Here is a 23,490-nt window from a genome sequence, read left to right as displayed (position 1 = left end):
CACTTGATTACAATGTCTGCTATTCACATATATGTAGGCACAAGAAAATTTATTCATTTTAGTTCCTATACGGTTTTTCATGATATGATTTTACTAGATTCTAATATTTATTCTTCTAAAGATGAACATTGAAGTCATTCTTAATTCTATACTTATAATGCTAAAGCATGTTTTTTGAAGATTCAGCTCCATTTACATGTTTCTTTAAGCCTATTACATCTAAAAGTGTAACCGAGGGGCAGGAGAGAGGATACGGTTATTCCCGATTAAATCTCCAGCACTAGTAAGCACTGCCAATAGTAATCCCTAATACAGAGCCACGAGAAATTCCTGAGCACAGCTTGGGGCAGCCATTCCCAAATACAAATGTAACTGATGAGTAATTGGGGTATATACATTTTCCAACTTTTGAAGATACTATCATATGGTTTCCCAAGTTATTTGACCAGTTATCCTTTCTCTTAGCAGTTTGAGAATTCCACATAATATCTCACATTTAGTCACATTTCTAATATAGTTGTTTTTTACATTAAATCCTATGCAATCTGTCTTCAAAACGAATAAGATCATTCTCTAAACATGACCGGAGATATTTGGCAAAATTTTTCTGAGTCTACAAGAAAAATTCTATAAAACGTTTTTCAGTTCAGCATATTCACACAAGTGAAATCTCATTATGATGATTTAAAAAACACCCTTTAGGTCTTGTATCTTAAAAATAAAGCTATTATAAACAATAACAATTTAGCTTTAAAATAGTTTAAAAAAACAGGTTAGTATTTGCCTTACATGCAACCAACCCAGATTCAATCACCAGTATTTGCCTTGCACATAGTCAACACTGGACAGACCGCATTTCAAATCCCGGCACCAATATGGTTCCCTGAGCCTGCCAGAAGCGACTTCTGAGCACAGAGCCAGGAGTAACCACTGAGCACCACCAGGTGTGCTCCAAAAATAAGAGAGAATGAAGCCTATTACAAAGGCAGGATGTTAGCCAACTGCACAACCACTTAGAAAAACAGGACATACCTAAGATATAGAAGGTATGCTACTTCCTTCAAAGTTTAACAGGCATAGCTAACACTGTCCCTTTGATCGAGTCTCAGCCATCTGTGCTTAGCTCCTCCTCTCTTTACCCTATATTAACCCCTGCTGTACTCAATAAATGAAACTGCCTTGACAGAACCTCCGCTGTGTCTGAGTATCCTTGCTTTGGGCTGGATGGCACCGTGGCAAGGCCCTCTTTCCTCCAACCTTCTAGGCTCAGGGCTGCGAGGAAGACTGCTTGGAGGCCCCTCTTCTGACTCACTGCAGTGCAGGTGCTCACAGAGGGGATACCCACAGCCACAACAGAAAGAGGGAGAATGAGAGAGAGAGAGAGAGAGAGAGAGAGAGAGAGAGAGAGAGAGAGAGAGAGAGAGAGAGAGAGAAACCTCTAACAGAGAGAACTCTAAAAACATAATATAAACCACTTAGTTTAATTCCACTGTTTGAGTCTAGAATATAATTACATATCACCAGATAAGAAAATTGCTTCTGGAAATCACTCTTGGAAGTGCTGGGAAGCATATGGGATGCCTGAGCTTGAAACCAGGATCTGCTGCATGCAAGATTGGTGAGCACATGCTTTTTGCATGCTAGAACCCTATGTTTGGCTCCCAGTACCATATGGCTCTCTGAATCCTGATGAGAGCATACCTTCAGCACAGAGCCAGGAGTAGTCCTGAGAACAATTGGAAGGGGAGACATTTTGAACTTTTGCCTCTGTTCTGCTCTGTAGAAAGCACAATAGCAGAAAACATCTCTTAAGGGCACGTCATCAGAGGTAAGCTGTCACCATTGACAAAGGGTGAAGCCTGATTTCTACCATATACTTTGGCAACTGGAGACATTTTGAATGCCCCTGTTCTGCCTCTGTGAACCACTCCACCCAGAAAAGCTCCTGAGGGCATGACAAGACAACATATCCTGAGAGCACATCTGCAGAGGTGAGTATCAATCACCACCTACAAAGAGGGAGCCTAATTCCTGTTGTGTGCTCTGTTTCACTTTGTGGTCACACACATCTTCTACCAATGAACCCCAACACAACTTGTAGGAAACACAAAACTACCAGCATGACAAAGAGGAAACAACGCAGGCCAACACCATAGAGAATAAAGGCATAGGCATAGAGAATAAAGATGGCAGCTCTGATGACCCAAAAAGTGCCAACCACTTATTTAGCCTCTCAGAAAAGAAGTTTAGAGAAGAAAGATGGAGGATGTTCATAGAATTCAAAGAAAGCATGGATTGTGCTGAACAAACCACAAATAAGAACCAAGAGAATATGAAAAATAGAAATGAGGAAACTACAAACTGAAATAACTGGACTAAAAAACTTGATAGGCGAAGTGAAAACCTCACTGGAAAGCCTCTCCACAGAACAACAGCAGCTGAGGACCAAATCAGTCAGTTGGAAGATGAGATACATAACAACTCCTTTAGAACAGAAGAGATTGAAAAAGAGCAAATGATCAGACAATGAAAATAATTTTCATAGAGTGTGAACAGATAATATATGTGTTTGATAAACTCAACATAAACAACATAAGAAATCACTGGGGTCCCAGAGGCCCAGGAAGAAAATCCCCAGGAAGAATCAACAATCAAGGACATCATTGCAGAGAAACACCCAAAGCTAAAGACTGCATGCAACCAAATCCTGTATGCCCGAAGAATCCCAGCTAGAAGAAGCCAGAAGAAAAGGTCCCCAAAATACATTCTAGTCACTATGACTAATTCCACAGATAGGGATAGACTACTGAAAACAGCAAGATCAAAGAGAAAATTATGTATTGTTACCCTTCCCCAATTCCATATGCTAATCTCACCTAGCTGATCAGATCCACCTACACCTAGGATGGGCAGAGGTATCTTGGAGAGGATAATAGGGTTGCTGGGGGTAGGGGAGAGACAGGCAGACACAGGAGAGAGAGAGAGAGAGAGAGAGAGAGAGAGAGAGAGAGAGAGAGAGAGAGAGAGAGAGAGAGAGAGAGAGAGAGAGAGAGAGGAGAGAGAGAGAGAGGAGAGAGAGAGAGAGAGGAGAGAGAGAGAGAGAGAGAGAGAGGAGAGAGAGAGAGAGAGAGAGAGAGAGAGCAGAGGCAGGAGGAATCATAGAGGAGCAGTGAAGAAGCTGCTTAGCTTAGAAGTCACATGCCACACAGTTGTAAGAGGCTTGTAATTAAGCTGGATTTCTCTTGAAACTTCAATTGACTGCCTGTGAAATCATTTCTCTTGTAGATACCCTGCTACCTACACACCTGGCAGTCGAAGGGGCTGCAGGTGACAGGCCGAGCTTAGAGAGGCCTCACCAAAACACTAGGACTTTATTGATATACAACAATGTACAAAGGAGCATCTTTAAGATTTACAGCAGACCTGTCACAAGAAACTGTCAAGGCCAGAAGGCAGTGGTGAAATATAGTGACAAAACTCAATGAAATGAATGCTTTGCCTAGAACACTGCACCCTCCAGACTCGTCTGTTCAGGTTTAAAGTATACAAAGCTTCACAGATAAACAACAGCTCAGAAACTTTATACTCAAAACTGCCTTAAAAGAAAAACTTAGGGGCTGGAGAAATAGCATGGAGGTTAGGCATTTGCCTTGCATGCAGAAGGACGGTGGTTTGAATCCCGGCAACCCATATGGTCCCCCAAGCCTGCCAGGAGCGATTTCTGAGCATAGTGCTAGGTGTAACCCCTGAGTGCTGCCAGGTGTGACCCCCCATCCAAAAAAAAATAAAAAAAAATAAAAAAGAAAAACTGAAAGGTCTACTTTAAATCAGACAGACCAACAGACACATCAAACTTCTATATAAACATTACATTAAACACATGGCAATTATCTCTTTCAACACCAGTGGACTAAATGCACCAGTTAAGACACAGAGTTGGGGCCCAGATGGATAGCACAGCGTTGTTTGCCTTGCAAGCAGCGGACCCAGGACCTAAGGTGGTTGGTTCGAATCCCTGTGTCCCATATGGTCCCCCGTGCCTGCCAGGAGCTATTTCTGAGCAGACAGCCAGCACGCCGGGTGTGGCCCAAAAAAACAAAAAGACACAGAGTTGGGGGCCAGAAAGATAACATGGAGGTAAAAAAAAAAAAAAAGACAGAGTGGAAAATGGATCAAAAGACTCAAACTCAAGGTTGGGGTACAATTATCCAAGCAAACACAAAAAAATGAAGATATATATACTGCTCATGGAGTGAGAGGATTGACATTATTAAAATGGCAATAGTACTCAAAGTATTGTACAGATTTAATGCAATCCTTTAAGGATACCCAAGATATTCTTCAAAGAAGTGGATCAAACACTCCTGAAAATAAACACCCAAGAACAGCTAGAGAAACCCTTAGGAAAAAGAATATGAAAGGTATCACCTTCCCCTACTTTTTTTTTGTTTGTTTGTTTTTTTGCTTTTTGGGGCCACACCCATTTGATGCTCAGGGGTTACTCCTGGCTAAGCGCTCAGAAATCGCCCCTGGCTAGGGGGGACCATAGGGATGCCGGGGGATCATGGTCTTTCCTTGGCTAGCGCTTGTAAGGCACACACCTTACTTCTAGTGCCACCTCTCTGGCCCCACCTTCCCCTACTTAAATTGTACTACAAAGCAATAGTCATTAAAGTAACCTGTTAGAGGAATAATGACAGAACCTCAGATCAATGGAATAGACTTGAGTATTCAGAGAACATTCTCCAGACATACAATCAATTAATCTTTGATAAAGGGGCAAGAAATGCAAAATGGAGCAAGGAAAGCTTTTATAACAAGTGGTGCTGGGACAACTGCTCAGCCATGTGCGAAAAAGCGAACTTGGACCTCCAATTAACACAGTGCACAAAGATCAAATCCAAATGGGTTAAAGACATTGATAACAGACCTGGAAGCATAAAGTATATTAAAGAACACACTGGTAGAACACTCCATGAAATTGAGACTAAAGGCATCTTCAAGGAGGAAACAGCACTGTCCAAACAAGTGGAAGCAAAAGTAAACAAATGGGACTATATTAAGATGAGAAGCTTCTGCACATCAAAGAAAACAGTAACTAAGATACAAAGGCCACCTACAGAATGGGAAAAGCTATTCACACAATACCCATCAGATAAAGGGCATATTATTATTTTTTTGTTTTTGTTTTTTGTTTTTTGGGCCACACTTGTTTGACACTCAGGGGTTACTTCTGGCTTTGTGCTCAGAAATCGCCCATCTTGGGGGGACCATATGGGACACCAGGGAATCGAACCATGGTCTGTCCTAGGCTAGCACTTGCTAGGCAGACACCTTACCTCTAGCGCCACATCTCTAGCCCTAAGGGGCATATTAGTATCAAGATATACAAGGTACTGACAGAACTTAACAAGAAAGTAACATCTAACTCCATCAAAAAATGGGGAGAAGAAATGGACAGTTCCTCAAAGAAGAAAATCAAATGGTCAAAAGGCACATTAAAAAATGTTCCACATCCCCTCAAACAAAAACAAAAACATAATCAGAGGCCGGAGAGATAGCATGGAAGTACAGCATTTGCCTTGAATGCAGAAGGACGGTGGTTCAAATCCCGGCATCCCAGATGGTCTCTGAGCCTGCCAGGAACGATTTCTGAGCATAGAGCCAGGAGTAACCCCTGAGCGCTGCCAGGTATGACCCAAAAATCAAAACCAAAACCAAACCAAAAAATGTTCCACATCCCTAATCATAAGGGAGATGCAAATCAAAAAAACAATGAAGTACCATTTCATGCCACAGAGACCGGCACACATCACAAAGAACAAGAACAATCAGTGCTGGTGGGGCTATAGAGACAAAGGAACTCTCATTCACTGCTGGCAGGAATGCTTTCTAGTCCAGCCTCAATAGAAAACAATATAGAGATTCCTAAGAAAGACTGGAAATTGAGCTCCCCCTATCCAGCTATACCACTCCTAGGGATATACCCTAGAAACACAAAAACGATACAAAAATGCCTCAGCACACCTATATATATTGCAGCACTATTTACACTAGCCATATCTGAAAACAACCCCGAAGCCTGTCAACAGGTGAGTGGCTAAAGAAGCTGTGGTACATATACACAATGGAATATTATGCAGCCATCAGGAAAAATGAAGTCATGAAATTTTCCTATACATGGATGGACATGGAAACTATTATGCTGAGTGAAGTAAGTAAGAGGGAGAGAAAAAAAAATTCCTGAAAGCAGAGATAGGATTAACTCCTGAACATTGCCAGGTATGGACCAAAAACATAAAAACAAACAAAACAAACAAAAACCAACCAAAAATAAAATAAGACAAAAATATTCAGAGGATATGAACAGACATTTCCCCAAAGACAAAAGGCTAGCTAGTAGGCATATAAGAAGTGCTCAATGGCAACTCTTATCAGGGAAATGCAAATGAAAATAACAGTGAAATACCATTTCATACCAGTGAGGCTGGCATTTATCAAGTAGACCACAAAGTGTTGGCAGGGATGTGGTAAGATAGGAACCCTCATTCATTGTTGGTGGGAGAGTCATCAGGATTAGTCTCCATGGAAAAATAATAAGATTCCTGAAAAAACAATACTACCATATGACTCTGTAATTTCACTTCTTGGTTTGTACTCCTTAAATACAAAAACATTCATTCAAAAAGATGTATGCATATCTATATTCATTTAGTGCTTAGATAATAACCAGGATATGAAAACAAACCAAATATTCAGTGACTAATGAATGGAAAAGTTGTGGTTAAGGGCCACAAAGACAGTATAGGAGGAGGAAGCAGCCTTGCACATAGCTGATTCCAGATTAATTTTTTTGTTTGTTTTTGGGTCGCACCCGGCAGCACTCAGGGGTTACTCCTGGCTACACGCTCAGAAATCGCTCCTGGCAGGCACAGGGGACCATATGGGATGCCGGGATTCGAACCAATGACCTTCTGCATGAAAGGCAAATGCCCTACCTTCATGCTATCTCTCCAGCCCCCAGATTAAGTTTTAGACCCACATAGGGTCCCCTGAGCTCCACCAGGAGTGATACCTGAATACAGAATCAGGAGTAAGTCCCGAGTAAAAGACAGGTGTGGTCAAAAAAATCAAACAAAAAGTGTAGATACACAATAGAATACTATGTAGCTATAAGAAAAGATGAAATCATGCCCTTCAAAGCAATGGAACTGGAGAGTATCATGCTAAGTGAAATAAATCAGAGGGAAAAAGACAAATACTGGATGATCTCATTCAACTGTGGAATATACAGAGAAACAAAATAAAGACAAAGATAGTATCAAACAATGACAAGTCCTTGACCTTGGATTACGAAACTCATTGGCAAGCAAAGAGTGGAGGAGTGAAAAGGAATGATGATCAAACTACATATGACATAGGGACAACAGCGGAGGGAGGGAAACACTTTGGTGGTGGTGGAATGCAGTAACTGTACCTAACATCACACTTTTTTTTGGGGGGGGGTTTTGGGCCACACCCGTTTGACGCTCAGGGGTTACTCCTGGCTATGTGCTCAGAAATCGCCCCTGGCTTGGGGGGACCATATGGGACGCCGGGGGATCGAACCGCGGTCCGTTCCTTGGCTAGCGCTTGTAAGGCAGACACCTTACCTCTAGCGCCACCTTCCCGGCCCCAACATCACACATTTTAAACATTATTATTATAAGGATGTTACCTAAACTATAATAATAAGTTTTAAAAATCAGTGTTCACATTATAGATTCTTAGACACTATAGCAGATGTCAAGCGAATGAGGATTTAAATTTGGTAGAAATTTTAGAAAAAACTATCAGGGGCCGGAGAGATAGCATGGAGGTAAGGCATTTGCCTTTCATGCAGGAGGTCATCGGTTCGAATCCCGGAGCCCCATATGGTCCCCCGTGCCTGCCAGGAGCAATTTCTGAGCCTGGAGCCAGGAATAACCCCTGAGCACTGCCGGGTGTGACCCAAAAACCACACACACACACAAAAAAAAACTATCAAATATAAGATTATATTCCTCATATGACAATAAAAGCATTTCCTCTCCAGGGATCTCAAGGCCCTTCATACAACATTTTGTGGCCCTGCCCTAGAGGAATCTTTTTTTGTTTTGTTTTGTTTTTGTTGTTTGGGTCATACCCCCCAATGTTCAAGGTTTACTACTGACTTTGCACTCAAGGATCACCCCGACTTTGCCTCCTGCGGCCCCCAGGTAAATTGAGTTTGAAATCCCTGTTAGAGTCTTAACATGCCTTAAGCTCCTAAAGTTCTGTAACATACTAATTTAAGCTTTGAAATTCAGTTTTAAGAAGGTTAAGTTTATCTGAAATTTAACTCCTCTTACCCTTTAGAGTTGTTTTTTGTTTGGGGGCCATAGTACTGTTGTTCTCAGGAATCTTTCATTCTTTTTTTCCTTTGGTTTTTGGGTCACACCCGGCAGCGCTCAGGGGTTACTCCTGGCTCTAAGCTCAGAAATCGCTCCTGGCAGGCTCAGGGGACTATATGGGATGCTGGGATTTGAACCACCGACCATCTGCATGCAAGGCAAACGCCTTACCTCCATGCTATCTCTCCAGCCCCAGGAATCTTTCATTCTTAGTGGTACTTGGATGGTACTGGGGTCTGCTGAACGTAAAAGAAGCACCTTTCGCTCTGTATTATCTCATTGGTCCGTAAACCTTAAAACTTAAATGTAAAACTCCACAAGGAAAACAAATTCTGCAAACCAATTCACATTACCCTTTTTATAAAAGAGCATAATATATATAGACATAATTGCCTATATTACCTTTTATATCTTACTCCAGGATTTTCATCCAGGGCAGCACATACTGTAACTATTTGTTCAGCCATTGCTTCCATAACAGCATCTTTTCCATTTGCATTACTAGGGTCTGGACTATAACAGTAATAGAATGCATCTGGAACATCAAGAGTATATACCTGGATTGGGTCAAAAATAAGCCATACATATTTTATATGCACACATATATTTTAAGAATCAAGAAAAATTCAGCTATTACTGAGACATTATAAAATTACTTGCTGGGGCTGGAGAGAGATTACAGCAGGTAAGGTGTTTGCCTTGCCTGTGCCCAACCCAGGTTTGATCCCTGGTATCCCATAGTCTCTAGCACCCCATATGGTTCCCCAAGCACTGACAGGAGTGATCCCTAAGTACAGAGCCAGGAATGACCACTGAATATAACTGGGTGTGGACAAGAAAACTTAAAAAATAAATTATTTGCACTGACCATTCTGTTTCCAGAAACAATTATTTTTATCTAAACCAACTCTTATTTCTGTCATCTTTATTTTATTTTATATTCTTTTCCTCGCCTTCTTTTCCTGTTTTATGCTACCTCCTTCCTTCAATGTTTCACATACACTGTATGTTTCACATACACTGTACTGTTTGCTTTTCAATACCTGTGAAATGGATAAAGGAATCTGTGGTAGTCAAACTGATATTAAAATCTAATACCTGACACACAAATACAATAAAGTCTAAGCTGGTCTGTATATTGGACATACATTAAGAACTTCAGTCCATTAGAGAACAATCTAGAAAATTATCATATTTAGAAATAATCATTTTTGGGGCCGGGCGGTGGCGCTAAAGGTAAGGTGCCTGCCTTGCCTACGCTAGCCTCGGACGGACCACGGTTCGATCCCCCGGTGTCCCATATGGTCCCCCAAGCCAGGAGCGACTTCTGAGCACATAGCCAGGAGTAACCCCTGAGCGTTACTGGGTGTGGCCCAAAAACCAAAAAAAAAAAAAAAAAAAGAAATAATCATTTTTGTTTTCATTTTGGAGCCATACCCAGCAGTATGTAGGGCTTATTCCTGGCAGGGCTCAGGGGATATTAAGATCCAGGGACCAGACCTGGGTCAGCCACATGCATGTAATTACCTTACCCACTGTACTATCACTCCAGCTCCCCCCAATTTTTTTTTGTTGTTGTTTTTGGGCCACACCAGCAGTGCTCAGGGGTTACTCCTGGCTGTCTCCTCAAAAATAGCTCCTGGCAGGCAAGGGGGACCATATGGGACACCGGAATTCAAACCAACTACCTTATGTCCTGGATCGGCTGCTTGCAAGGCAAACGCCGCTATGCTATCTCTCCGGGCCCAAAAGTTCATATTTTTAATATAGAAATATATTTCTCTAAATGATATATCATTGTACTGTGTATTAACAGTATTAGTTTTACCATATTTATTGAAATCTCATGGACACATTATTCATTCAACAAAAGAATTAACTTATGTTCTAAGAACTGAATTAGAGTTTTACTATTGCTGTATTCATTGAGATATAAAAAAGAAACAGCACAGAAACTGAGAGCTCTCCTCACTTTCTATCACTACCAGTACATGTTCCTTTTACTACCACCAACTTCTTACAGCCCACAATTAGCTCCTTAAATATAATCTCCCTAGTATTTCAGCAACTTTTCACACTAATCTGTAGCTAGCTTTGCTCAATTTCTTCCTAGACATTATCAAGCACTCTCTCTACCTAGTCAGACTCTGTATTCTCTAAAGTTAAGTGTGAGAAAACTTATTTTTTCCCAAATATGTTAACATTAAATACCTTAAACCCCATAAAAATACAGGTGTTGTTTTAGGTTTATTTGGAGGGGGGCATAACCACTGTTTTCAGGGTTTACTACTTGCTCTGAGCTCAGGATCCCTCCTATCACTCCTAGTAGTGCTCAGGGGACAATAAAATGATAAAATGTGGTACCGGGGATGAAACCAGACAGCCATAATCAAGGCAAGCAACCTAAGCTCTGCTCTGCAGTACTATGAAGTGTACATTCAGAAGTGTGCAAGGCTTACTCCTGGTTCTATATATAGGGATCACTTCTTGCTACAGGGACATATGTGGTGCTAGAGATCAAATCAAGGTCAGCCTCATCATAGTGACTGCCTTATTCACTGTGCTACCTCTATAGACTCATAACTTGATCATTTCTGTAGGTACTCAGATAAAACAATCTAAAATCCTTGGCTTTCAAAAAATAATGGATGAACTACATAGTGTTACATTAAAAGTTTCTAAAGAACATTTAACATCACAAATGGCTACTGAGATAAACTGAAGGAGTCATCTAACTGAACTCAGAATCTTTTGGTGTCATAATCTATCAGTGCTATAAAACTTGACATAATATACAAAATTTAGACATAACTTTTCCATATTAAAGTTGAATTTAAATTTAGATTTTATGAACTAAAAAAACTAAAAAAAAAAAATTCCCTTCCTAAACTAAAAAAAAAAACACCCAAAACTAAAATAACAAAACAAAACTAAATTCCCCTTCCTTCATCATGGGAAATGTTCATTTGTGAACTATTCAAAATTAACCAAATGTATAACATTATATTCTTTATTTAAAAATTCTTTTTTTTAAAAATAAACTAATAGAACCAAATTTTAAAATCCATTATAAAATTAAGATTAAAAAAATTAAAGTACCTGAGATTCAAGTGGAATAAAGGAAATATTTATTTCTTTACATCTTCTTATTGACTTAGAGCAAGAAGCCTTGATTTTGTTGAAGAGACTATCGGGACAAACTGAAAAGATAAACACATAGAACTCCATTTAAACTTTTATTCTTCTGGATAATAATTTTAACATCAAAGAACATTTTTGTATATAATTACTATGAAAAAGAGGTGAGTTAATATATAAATATTCATTTCTCATGTATTCTAGTCCAGTGGTCTTCAACTCCTGGTTTGTGAAACAGTGAAAAGCAATGAAAAAGTTACTAGGTACCTAACAATTAGTATGCTTGGATAATGTAGCGGAGTGGAGAAGAATAGCACTCATAAAAGACTTTTATAAGTGATGATTTTTATTTCAGCTTACTGTTTTATAAAAATTGTTTTTCCTCCATTGGTGCTGGGGACGTGACACATGCAAGAAAAATGCTATAACTGAACTATACCTCCAGCACATATTTCTCCTATTTCAGTGGTCCACAGATTAACCTAAAATATATTATTTTGTTTTATTATTTTTTAAGTTTTTGGGTCATACTCAGCAATGCTCAGGGATTACTCCTGGCTCTGCACTAAGGAATCACTCCTGGCAGTACTCAAGGGACATTATAGGATGCCAGAAATCGGATCTGGGTCAGTTGCATGCAAGGCAAGAACCTTAATCGCTAACTTCCTAAGATAAGTTATTATAGGAGAGGTACTAATGTTTCAGACTACAAAAAAAAAAAAAGAAAGAAAGAAAAACCATGTCCAATTTCATAATTTACTAAATTTCTAAAGGACTTTCATAACTTCATAAGTTACAGGGCCAGAGTGATAGCATAGCTTAGGTAGGGGGTTTGCCTTGCACACAACCAGCCAGGGTTTGATCCCGAGCATTCCATATGGTCCCCTGAGCCTGCCAGGAGTGATTTCTGAATGTGATCCTAAAACAAACAAACCAACAAAAGACTTCTTAAGTTATAGTAGTAGTTCTAATTTTGCAACTAAATGATCTACATTGCAATCATACAAAATTGTTACTTTTTCTTGTATTACAGAGCATTTTTTAAATGTTAGAAAATTCTAATACTAGTCCAACAAGCTCTATAACTTAGAGCTCATCTGTTTTCACTTTCACTATTCTACTAAACAGGCTCCTAGAGTAACATGTTTGCTAGCCTTGATTTCTTACACTTTTTTTAAATAAAAAGGCTTTATAGTTATTAAATTTTATCAATTCAATAAGCATGAAATCCTGTAATAAGGCAATTTAAATAATAAATACAATATGAATTTTTGGCAGTGCCAAGAAGGATAGAACTCATGACCTCACAAGGCAAGGCAAGAATTGATGGTCTGACAAAATTTAAATTGTAATATATTAAAAGGGATGAGATAAATAGTAATTTACAGGGAAAAAATATTTAAAGAGGAATCTAAGAACAGAGATCAACTCTGTAAAATAGAACTTTCATCCTGTAGCAATCTACTTATTATATGTGTCTATGTAAAAATCTACTATCTACGTCTTTGGACCTCTCTGATTCTTTTTGTTTGGGGTAGGGTCCCTAGCAGTGTTAGGTTCTGAGGAATACTCCCACTAAAACTGTCGTGCTATTCAGTTCTCTGTGACTTTCAGCTGCTTTCTATTTAAACAAATAGCAATCTAAGATAAGCATGACAGATTTTTTTCTCTTAACATTTGCCAAACATATGGCAGTTTCTGCTGTGCCCTCCCAAGGGTCTTATTTTTAACTATAAATTTATGATTATAAACTTGAAACTTTGATTTGAAACAATTATTCTTTGGCTTGGAGATATGTAGAATATATATGTATATGCCTAGCACGTGCAAGGCCCTGAGTTCCTGGTACTGCAGACCCTACGCCCAGAACCACCAGGTGTGGCCCTGGAGAACTCCAAACAAAGGAGTTCCAAGCAAAGGAATATAGCATGAAGGGATTTCAATGCCCTCTTAATACCAATGGGTGCAATTCCTTTAAAATAAAGTTGTTCACATCATCAACACAGAATTGGAGGGCGATCGTTCCCCAACAAACTCCACCCCTTTCATCCAAATAGGCTGGAATCATTTAATTTCTATCACCTTAAGATGAATCAGGATAGACAAAATTTAATTTTTAATTATGTATAGTCTAATTAAACATTCAATGAAGTTACCAAAAGTGGAATATTATATAAAGTATATACTTTGTAATAGATTTATTAAGTAATCACTTATTAAAGGTACTTACAGTCAGTAAAGTATATATATGCTGCTTTATACTTGTTGTCTGATTTACTTGCAAAATCCCGCAAAAAACAGTCTACAGACTTAAAAAAAATTAGCAATTAATATACTAAAATATACTTCCAAATATGCTACCTTATAAAAAACTAAAATTATCTTATGTCAATGATAAAAACGTAACTGCATAGTTTTGGCCACACTCATCAATTAATCCAGCAGTGCTTGGTGTACCACATGGGATGCCAGGGGTTGAACCCAAATCAGCTATGAGCAAAGTACATACCCTATCTACTGTACTAGTACTCCAAAAGTTTAATCCTTAAAATAATTATTTGATGCTAGGTTATCTGCACAGTGATAGTAACACAGTGAGTCCTGGGTCACAGTGATAGCGCAATAGGTAGGGCACATGCCTTGTACAAGGCAGAAATGGGTTTGAGCCGATCTGGTCCCCAGCCCTACAGAAGTAATTTAGAGTACAAAAGGAGTATACACTGAGCATAGAGGGGTGTGGCCCAACCCCCCCATCCTCCCCCAAAAAAAGCCATGTGTAAGAAAGTACTGGTTTGGGGGCCGGAGAGATAGCATGGAGGTAAGGTGTTTGCCTTTCATGCAGAAGGTCATTGGTTCGAATCCCGGCATCCCATATGGTCCCCCGTACCTGCCAGGAGCAATTTCTGAGCCTGGAGCCAGGAGTAACTCCTGCCGGGTGCATACGGGGGGGTGGGTGGGGGGTGGGTAGGGCATACCCAGCAGCGCTCAGGGGTTTCTCCTGGCTCTGTGCTCAGAAATCGATCCTGGCAGGCTTGGGGGACCATATGGGATGCTGGGAATCGAACCTGAGTCTGTCTTGGTTCAGCCAAGTGCAAGGCAAACTCCCTACCCCTGTGCTATCACTCTGGACTCAGAAAGAACTTTTTTGTTTTGTTTTGTTTTTGTTTTTGAGCCACACCCGGCGATGGTCAGGGGTTACTCCTGGCTGTCTGCTCAGAAATAGCTTCTGGCAGGCACGGGTCCCCATATGGGACACCAGGATTCAAACCAACCACCTTTGGTCCTGGATCGGCTGCTTGCAAGGCAAATGCTGCTGTGCTATCTCCCTGGGCCCAGAAAGAACTATTTTTAAGGAGAAAAGGAAAAGTACTATTCTTGCAATGAAGAGATCTAGAAAGGATCATGTAATTTTAATACCAAAGGAATACAGAAGACTACTAAAAGATAATTTCTCAAGGAATTGAGAAGTTGATATACATAAAGTATTACTACATAAATATTGCAACCACTAAAAATATAAGAGAAGTGCTGAAGCAAGATTCAGTGCACTAGGAGAAAAAACTGTCAAGGTTAGAATGAAAGTTCCAGAAATTGGCAGATGACTGACTGTAAGGAGAACTGTAAAGAAATAGTTTCTTGCAGTAATGCTGGTAGTTTTAAAGATACATTGGGACTGGAAGCAAAAATGAATAAAGAATATAATTTTATCTTCTGTGTTCTTTTTTTCTCTTCCTGGAATTCCTAGATATATCTTTCTACCAGATCTCACAACTCTATCCTGCAAGTATCTTATCTTTTTTTTTTCTTTTGGTTTTTGGGCCACACCTGACATTGCTCAGGGGTTACTCCTGGCTGTCTGCTCAGAAATAGCTCCTGGCAGGCACAGGGGACCATATGGGACACTGGGATTCGAACCAACCACCTTTGGTCCTGGATCGGCTGCTTGCAAGGCACACGCCGCTGTGCTATCTCTCCGGGCCCAAGTATCTTATCTTTTACTCCCAGAATTTCCATCACCTTTTTGGTTTTGTTTTGATATTCCACTTTGACCTTCTAAGCTATTAATTTATATTTCTATAACGACTATCTTCATCTAACAGTGTCACATCAAGAAAAAGGCAAAGAATTTCCTCCTGAGGGGTGTAGGTCTATGGGCAAACTAAGCTTCTGAACTGATCTTTCTTCTGGGGTTCAGAGAGCTCTTAAAGTTAAACTCTTACTCAGATCTGTTACTTTTTGATGCTGGACTCGGAATTCACTTATCCTAATCTTAGAGCACTCAGAACTCTGAGGAAGTAAGTCTCATCCACATCTCTTCGTTAATGCTCCCCGGCAGTAATCAGGGAATTATATGGGGTATTGGTGATTGAACCTGGGTTGGCCACATATAAAGCAAACACTTGACCTGCTATAATATTGCTCTGGTCCAAGGATTTTATTTTAATTGTAATTGAAGTATTATTATGACAATAGTCCTTCCTAAATTAGCAATTACCCCCACTCCAATTTGCTAGAGTTAGAGTTAGAATTAGAGCTAGAAGTTAGAAAGTGATATTGCCACATTAACATTTGAGAAGGCTAGACACAATTGCTCAATAGAGAAGCACAGTGTATGTGTAATGTACTGGTTAGATTCTCTGGTGCTGCAAGAACAAAAATAAGAGACAAGTTAATATTCTTGGTCAGAGGTCAGAGAGATAGCACAGCGGGTAGTGCATTTGTTTTGCAGAAGGCCAACCTAGGTTCAATTCTCCACATCCCATATGGTCCCCTGAGCCTTCCAGGAGTGATTCTGAACACAGAGGCAGGAGTAATCCCTAAGTGCAGCTGGGTGTGGCCCCAAACCCGAAATTTTCTAGGTCAGAGGTTCCCAAATTTATTTGCCCTACTGTTCCTTTAATTTGTTTGTTGTTGCTTTTGAACCACACTCAGTGATGATCAGGGTTTATTCCTGGCTGGTGCTCAGGAGCTGCCCCTGGCAGGGCTTAGGGGACTAAATGGGGGATTGGATATTGAACCCGGTTTGGTTGCATGCAAAGCAAGCTTGGCAGTATCAAGGAACCATATGAGATGCTAGAGCTCAAACTCAGGTTGTCTGCATGCAAGGAAGCACCCAGCTTACTGTATTATGTCTTCAGTCCCTCTACTCTTTTATTTTTAGGAAAAAAATAACACTGTGCACTCTGGAAATGTACCTAAAGCCACCAGGCCCTGGATGAGTCTCCTAGAAGAGGACAAAAGGGAACATATCCCCACCCTGGGAAACACTGTTCTAAATGGAAATAAGTCATTGGAGGTATTGAAAATACATGGTCTGAAATTTTGGCTTAGTATGAACTAGATCATAGTTAAATTATAAACTACCAGGCCAGAGAGAGAGCACAGCAGTAGCGCATTTGTTTGCCTTGCATGCAGCGGATCCAGGACTGACGGGGGTTCAAATCCCATATGGTTCCCTGTGCCTTCCAGGAGCGATTTCTGAGTGCAGGCAGAGCCAGAAGTAACCCCTAAGCGCCACTGGGTGTGACCCAAAAACCAAAAACCAAAAAAAAAAAAAAAATCCTAAACTACTGTATTTTTTGTACCATAAGATGCACTCCCCCTCCCCAAAAGATGTCTATGCATCTTATAGACCTAATGACACCTGAAGCTGAAGCCTGAGTACAGGGGAGGAGAGCATATATTAACCACTTGAAATCCAGTGTTACGCCCCTTTATTGTGCAGACATACCACACGGTACAAGCGACGAATTTAATGCACTTTCCCCATCACATATAGTGCTTTCTTTCCTTTAAGACTATTTGAGGGCCTGGAGAGATAGCACAGCGGTGTTTGCCTTGCAAGCAGCTGATCCAGGACCAAAGGTGGTTGGTTCGAATCCCGGTGTCCCATAGGGTCCCCCGTGCCTGCCAGGAGCTATTTCTGAGCAGACAGCCAGGAGTAACCCCTGAGCACCGCTGGGTGTGGCCCAAAAACCAAAAAAAAAAAAAAAAGAAAAAAAAAGACTATTTGATCGCTGCAGTGACTTTTTTATATTAACAAAAAAGTATTTTAAAAAATGTTTTTTTTTATTTTCTGATATAAACAAAAAAGTTAGGTAAAAGTATTTAACCAGCTGTGGACTGGCGTATTGTAAATATACATCGGCCTCGCAGTTCCCAGCCACTGTCTCCTGATGGCATCTCAAGTTGCACCATTTGCTTTAGAATATTTTTTTCTTGTTTTCCTCGTCTAAAAATTATGTGTGTCTTATGGTCAGGTGCGTCTTATACAGCAAAAAATATGGTAGGTGAATTCCTTTTTTTTTTTTTGGTTTTTGGGCCACACCCAGCAGTGCTCAGGGGTTACTCCTGGCTGTCTGCTCAGAAATAGCTCCTGGCAGGCACGGGGGACCATATGGGACACCAGGATTCGAACCAACCACCTTTGGTCCTGGTTCGGCTGTTTGCAAGGCAAACACCGCTGTGCTATCTCTCTGGGCCCGGGTGAATTCCTTTAACATAATTATACAAATATGCTTGATATAATATACATATATACCCTTTCTTTATACACACTTATATTTGCACTTTATACAGATACTACAAGAAAGAGACTAAAATAAAGGATTAATTAAAGTCTTTTAAATATATTTCCAACTACAATTGAATATTATTCAAAGATAATATTTTTTAAATTTAATTGCTTCCTAAATTCTACATTTAAATACAAGAAGTAAATCTTTCGCTTACACAGTTTCATTGAGAAGACTGCAAATGAAACAATTTCATAAAACAGAAATTTTCTCCTAAGTAAACTAATTAATGGCATTATTTTTCTAATAAAAGGTATTACTTTATGATAAACTCAGGTAGCAGTAAAAATATTTAAGGATGTACTTTTAAAGACTCAAAATTCTTACCTTGGAGGTTGGAGAGATAAAATAAAGAGCTTTCATTTGTCTGACAGGTTCTCGATTCTTATAAATGTTCTCCACAACTGAAAAAAAAAGTTCAATTTTAATTTAAAATTATTTTGAAAACTAATTTTAAATTAATAGTTTTACTTCATATTTATAATAACAGGAAACACGTTTACATTCCTGGGTTTAAACATATTTAAATATGTTTACATCTGTCCTCATATGATAAATTTAACAGTTCTGAAAATACATCTTTCCTGAAGCTGAATCCTGGACTAAGATCTCTTTCTACCATGACAACAAAAGATAAAGTGCTATTTTATAGTTAGGCCTACCAGCATAAACTAATCATATTCCATTAAAAAAAAAAAAGCAAGAAAATATATTAAATATTAAAACATGCATTTTTGTGTGTGTGAAGCAAGCATTCTGTCACTGAGCTATATCTTTGGTGTGAAAGTGGATTTTTTCGTTCAAAAATTTAGGAGAAGAATATAAATATGAAACCAAATGTTAACTATATATTTTATATAATTAGCTATTAAATCAAATATAATAATAATTACATAATACAAATATTTAACAAATGAAACTGAAGCTTAAAAAGTAAGGGCCCTAGAAAAGAGCTCAACAGCTATAGTTCATTCTTTGCATGCAGGAGTCCCAGGTCCAAGTCCCTGCACTAATGTGGTTCCATCAAACACCACTGGGAGTGACCCAACTACTGAGCCAGGAATAATCCTTAAGAACTACATGGGTAGGTCCCAAAACAAAGAGAACATGGCTAAATGACTTGTTTAAATTACACAGCACAGAAAGTAGAACATACAGGAATAAAATACTGACCTGTCAAACTCCAGTTATAAATGTTTAACTACTATAATACTTTTCAATCAAATTATTTTTCCAATCATGAAATATCGCCATAATTTACTCGATTGTTTATTATTAAAATTGAGATGACAAAATTAGCTAATATTACAACTAAATAGTTAAATTAACTATCAGAACTATATTATTAAAAATAATACTAGTAAAAATAATTGTACATATCAAGAAAACTAACTTTCAAGTTGGCAAAGGACCCAGAAAGAATTAAAATTAATTTAATATTGGGGGCTGAATGATAGCACAGCAGGTAGGTTGTCTGCCTTACACAGAACTGACTCAGATATCCCAAATGGTCCTGCTAAGCCTGTCAGGCATGATTCCTGAGTGCAGAGCCAGGAGTAACCCCTTAGTAGAGTCAGGTGTGGTTCAACACCAAAACAAAACAATTAGTCTCAAAAAAAATTTAGTCTCATATCAAGGGAATCTACTGCCAGGCTTTGTTTATAATTTATTTTTGGTTTTGGGTCACAACTGGTGGTGCTCAGGGGTTACTCCTGGCTTTGCAGTCAGAAATCACTCCTGACAGGCACAGGAGACCATATGGAATGCTGGGATTTGAACCACCTTCCTTCCTAAATGTGCTGTGTGCAAGGCAAACATCCTATCACTGTGCTATCGCTCCGGCCCTTTAGCATCCCATATGGTGCCCCAACCCTGTCAAGAGTAATTCCTGGGTGTAGAGCAAAGCACCACCAGTGTGGCCCCAAAATAACAACAATAAAAACTACTGTTTGATGTTTATAATAGTTTTACTTATAAGGAGTGAGTCTGTTTGTTTCAGGGCCACAGCCAACAGTGCTCAGTTTACTCCTCTCCTCTCACTATCTACACTTAAGGACTCAATGATCTTTATGGCAGGACTCAGGGGGACTATATGTGGTGCTTAAGAAGAAATCTCAGTCAGCCAAATGCAAAATAAGTGCCCAACCTACTGAACAGTGGCTCTAGCCCCTAGACTTTGTTTTTAAATATGGTGATCATTATCTCATTCCTACTTTTAATTAGTAAAATCCAGGTTTAACATAGATAAATATAATTTCAAGGAAAATTTAACTTTTCTCTTTATTCCCAATAATTATAATTTTACCTGTAAAAGGTAATAGAAACATTAAGCAGTTAATAGAATTTTATATACACAACAAAAAGTAAGTGTAAAACTGAAAAGAACTGGCTCTACAAGGTAATTTATATTAGTCTTACTCAAAAGCAATATGTTTCAGCAGAGAGAAAAATTAACAGAGAAAAGGAGATTATTCATTCTAATTATCATGGCTATCGAGTTCATTTTTTTTAAATCCTCAGAAATAAATAAAATTTCCAGCTGGAATTTCTTCATTGTCAAGCCTTGTCAGCAGCAAGTTTTCAGAACAAGCACTGGTAATACTTACCAGTTATGCCTTCACTTAGAAGATCGGTCATTTTGCAGCATGATGACAAAAGCTTAGTGGTAAATTCATCTAAAATCATTATCTTAAAGTGAATGAACAATAAGAAATAGTATAAGTATCTGTCAGGAATTCACAAAGTACAGAATTTTATCCATTAAAATTACTCATCATTTATAATGTCGGCAAAATTATCTCAACCTATCTTTCAACTTGCATAACCCGAAAATTAACTCTCTCAATATGTATGAAAATTTATATATATATATATATATATATATATATATATATATATACACACACACATATAACATTATACTTAAAAAAGGCAAATAAGAACATTTCTATTTGAAGCATAAACCCTGTTCATTTTTATATGTGTTCTACACTGATAATAACATTTTCTTAAATTTTTAAAATTTCTTAAATTTTGTAAAATCATAATTATTCCAAATACTGTTTGAGCACTTTCTATAGGTTAGTTTACTTAATTACTACTATCCAATAAGACACTATGATTTTCACTAAATAAATAATGAAAGAGAAGGTCATAGAAGCCCTAGAATAAGTGGTGAAGCTAGTATATGAATACTAGCTAGTTCCAGGCCCTATAGGTATAAAAAACAATATATTTAGGTCCTTATCATAAAGGCAAAACATTCAATCCTACCTTCCATTCACCTTCTTTCTTGCAGTCATCAAACACTGACGACTTTATCTCTGTAAAATAAAATAATATATAAGCAAAAATAAAAAGATAAATGGTCTGCAGATAGCTTGGTGGTTGCACACCTACACTGTAGGTGTGATACTGATTTCCAACCCTGGCACCATCCCCATCACTGAATGAAACTTCAGACGGATACACTGCTGATGTGATTAACTAGTGTATGGTCTCATACATCACAACAATAACAACAGGAAGGGGAAAAATAAAATTTTTAAAAAAAAATTTGGCCATATTCAGCAGTGCTCAGAAGACTATGTTGTACCTTTGATCAAACTCAGACTGGCCCTGTGCAAAGCAAGCACCTTCCCCACTGTGTTTTATCCCTCCAGTCCTCAAGTTAAATAAATTATATATATATATATATATATATATATATATACATATTTTTATGAGAGCTAGTCTTTTTTTTTTTTTTTTTTTTTTGGTTTTTGGGGCCACACCCGGCGTTGCTCAGGGGTTACTCCTGGCTGTGCTCAGAAATAGCTCCTGGCAGGCACGGGGGACCATATGGGACACTGGGATTCGAACCAACCACCTTTGGTCCTGGATCGGCTGCTTGCAAGGCGAACGCCGCTGTGCTATCTCTCCAGGCCCGAGAGAGCTAGTCTTTTTAAAAATGATAAAATACATAAAAGGTTCAAGATGACTGGGTAAATAGACAATATAAAAATGTATTAAATTATGCAAAAACTATACATATTAATTTATATGTAAAAATTCATGTTTTTAAAACCTAATTTACATAGTATATTTAAACTAGTACACTTTAAAATTTTTGAAACTATTATCATTACTATTATTACAAAAAGGCTCATCTCTGGGGCCGGGTAGGTGGCGCTGGAGGTAAGGTGTCTGCCTTGCAAGCGCCAAGGAAGGACCACGGTTCGATCCCCCGGCATCCCATATGGTCCCCCCAAGCCAGGGGCGATTTCTGAGCACATAGCCAGGAGTAACCCCTGAGCGTTAAACGGGTGTGGCCCAAAAAACCAAAAAAAAAAAAAAAAAAAGGCTCATCTCTTTTTGTTGTTTTCTTGACCACACCCAGCAGCACTCAGGGGTTACTCCTGGCTCTCTGCTCAGAAGTCACCCCTGGCAGGCTCAGGGAACCATATGGGATGCCAGGATTAGAACCACCATCCATCTTGTGTTGGTTGTGTGCAAGGCCTTACCGCTGTGCTATCGCTCTGGCCCTTGAAATGTTAAAAGTTTTAAAGTACATATATGTGCTTGCTAGGATGATTTAAGAATCCAAATATAGAAACTTTCAAATTTATTTAAGATAAGCTACTTCAGATTTAAGTAGATTTAAGATTCCAAATATATAGCACAGTTTGCTATCTATAATTGCAGTATTATGCATTTGATTCCCTAAACTTAATTCATCTTCTAACTGGAACGGAGCAGTTCGGCCAATATTGTTTCCTCCAACTCCCAGCAGTCCTTAAATTTTCATAAATTTTATATCACAGTATGGAGAGTGTTGTTGGTAGAGCATGTCACAAAGTGAGAGGCCCTGGGTTCAATCCCCAGCATCACTGCCAACAAAGTTTTTTAAAAAATACACCTATGGGGCCAGGAGCAATAGCACAGCGGTATTAGCCTTGCAAGCAGCCCATTCAGGACCAAAGGTGGTTGGTTCGAATCCCAATCCCGGTGTCCCATATGGTCCCCCGTGCCTGGCAGGAGCTATTTCTGAGCAGACAGCCAGGAGTAACCCCTGAGCACTGCCGGGTGTGGCCCAAAAAAAAAAAAAAATACACCTATGGGATGGAGACATAGCACTGCAGGTAGGGAGTTTGCCTCGCAAGCAGCTGAGCAGTTTGATCCCAGGCATTCCATATGGTCCCCCAAGCCTGCCAGGAGTGATTTCTGAGCTCAGAGCTAGATGTAACCCCTGAGCACTGTGGGGTGTGCCCCCAAACCAATAGTAATAAAAATAATACATCTTACATCTCTTCTTAGATTTCACTTGGTCATATAGTTCTTGTTTATACACCATATAAAGGAAGATTACAGTGTCCTAAAAATCGCTC

At 39.1% G+C, this 23,490-nt stretch overlaps 1 protein-coding gene across 1 annotated transcript in view; it reads right to left on the bottom strand.

Annotated features, from left to right (window-relative positions):
• The window catches only part of STXBP3 (syntaxin binding protein 3), a 60,612-nt gene that overhangs the window by 22,233 nt on the left and 14,889 nt on the right, over positions 1 to 23,490 (bottom strand). The window contains exons 2-7 of the mRNA XM_049765709.1: positions 21,398 to 21,447; positions 20,731 to 20,812; positions 18,452 to 18,528; positions 13,780 to 13,858; positions 11,511 to 11,611; positions 8,814 to 8,968 (exon numbers count right to left, since the gene is read on the bottom strand). Coding sequence (XP_049621666.1) covers positions 8,814 to 8,968; positions 11,511 to 11,611; positions 13,780 to 13,858; positions 18,452 to 18,528; positions 20,731 to 20,812; positions 21,398 to 21,447 — 544 coding nt within the window. The remainder of the gene's footprint in view (positions 1 to 8,813; positions 8,969 to 11,510; positions 11,612 to 13,779; positions 13,859 to 18,451; positions 18,529 to 20,730; positions 20,813 to 21,397; positions 21,448 to 23,490) is intronic.

The sequence above is a fragment of the Suncus etruscus genome, chromosome 19, assembly GCF_024139225.1.
Source record: "Suncus etruscus isolate mSunEtr1 chromosome 19, mSunEtr1.pri.cur, whole genome shotgun sequence".
NCBI classification, from domain to species: Eukaryota; Metazoa; Chordata; class Mammalia; order Eulipotyphla; family Soricidae; genus Suncus; species Suncus etruscus.
Note: the sequence above shows the minus strand (reverse complement) of the source record. Positions and strands in the feature narration are given on the sequence as shown.